We start from the raw sequence: 818 nt of genomic DNA, 5'->3' as shown, positions 1-818 counted from the left end.
CGGCATCTCGTGAAGGTTTGCTGACTGATTTAGATATTAGGGAAGAAGTTGACACTTTTATGTTTGCGGTATATATTTGTAATTTCTCTTCTCTTTTTATATAATTATTTGGTATGTATATAATACAATATGATTATAGGGCCATGATACTACATCGATGACTATATGCTACATTTTGACACTATTAGCTGAGCATAAAGACATTCAGGTATCTATTACCTCTATCTTTAGACAAAGAATTAATGATTTCCAACAATTTTCAAAATTATATATTAAAATGCATTATTGTTCAACATTTTAAATACTTTTTTGTGTGTGTCATATTTATGTATATAAAAGCATTAAAATAACAAATGTATTTTTGATCTATTTATTCTTGATATAGGAATGTGTTAGGAACGAAATCGATGCTGCTATGCAAGAGCATGAAGGGAAAATTACTATGAAATTATTGCAACAGTTACCATATTTGGAGAGATGTATAAAGGAAGGAATGCGCTTGTATCCCGTCGCATCTTCTATAGCACGCACTGTTGAAGAAGACGTAAAATTACGTACGCATTAATTTTTTATTGTATTTCTTAAATAAGATGAGGAAACGTCAACATAGTACAAAACAGATCTTGGTGCTTAATAATAATATTTTTATACTCTAATAATATTTTATACATGTGAATCTTAGAATTTTCATGCAAACTGCATGCGCGCCGCATCGTCGCACTACAAATTCAAGTATTTAAATCTGTAGTCACTTTTTAAGCATTTATACGCGTGCTATATTTTTACATATTTTATCTATGTTTTACACAGTTAAATGC

General features: G+C 29.6%; 1 protein-coding gene across 1 annotated transcript; it reads left to right on the top strand.

The window, feature by feature from the left end:
- The first annotated feature begins 6 nt into the window (after window positions 1-6).
- LOC105460320 (cytochrome P450 4C1-like) lies at window positions 7-811 on the top strand. The gene is made up of 3 exons (XM_011706763.1): window positions 7-68; window positions 140-208; window positions 386-811. Exons 1-3 carry the CDS (start codon window positions 60-62, stop codon window positions 563-565), a joined length of 258 nt encoding a protein of 85 aa, XP_011705065.1. The 5' UTR covers window positions 7-59; the 3' UTR covers window positions 566-811.
- Window positions 812-818: the final 7 nt, after the last annotated feature.

Source organism: Wasmannia auropunctata, unplaced genomic scaffold, assembly GCF_000956235.1.
Source record: "Wasmannia auropunctata unplaced genomic scaffold, wasmannia.A_1.0 LD324287.1, whole genome shotgun sequence".
Taxonomy (NCBI): domain Eukaryota; kingdom Metazoa; phylum Arthropoda; class Insecta; order Hymenoptera; family Formicidae; genus Wasmannia; species Wasmannia auropunctata.
This window is presented reverse-complemented; position numbering and strand designations above follow the sequence as displayed.

Excerpts from the sequence above, each read along its gene's own strand:
- LOC105460320 (XM_011706763.1), top strand. Across the intron at positions 209-385 it reads CTGAGCATAAAGACATTCAG|GAATGTGTTAGGAACGAAAT; the intron begins GTATCTATTACC and ends TTCTTGATATAG.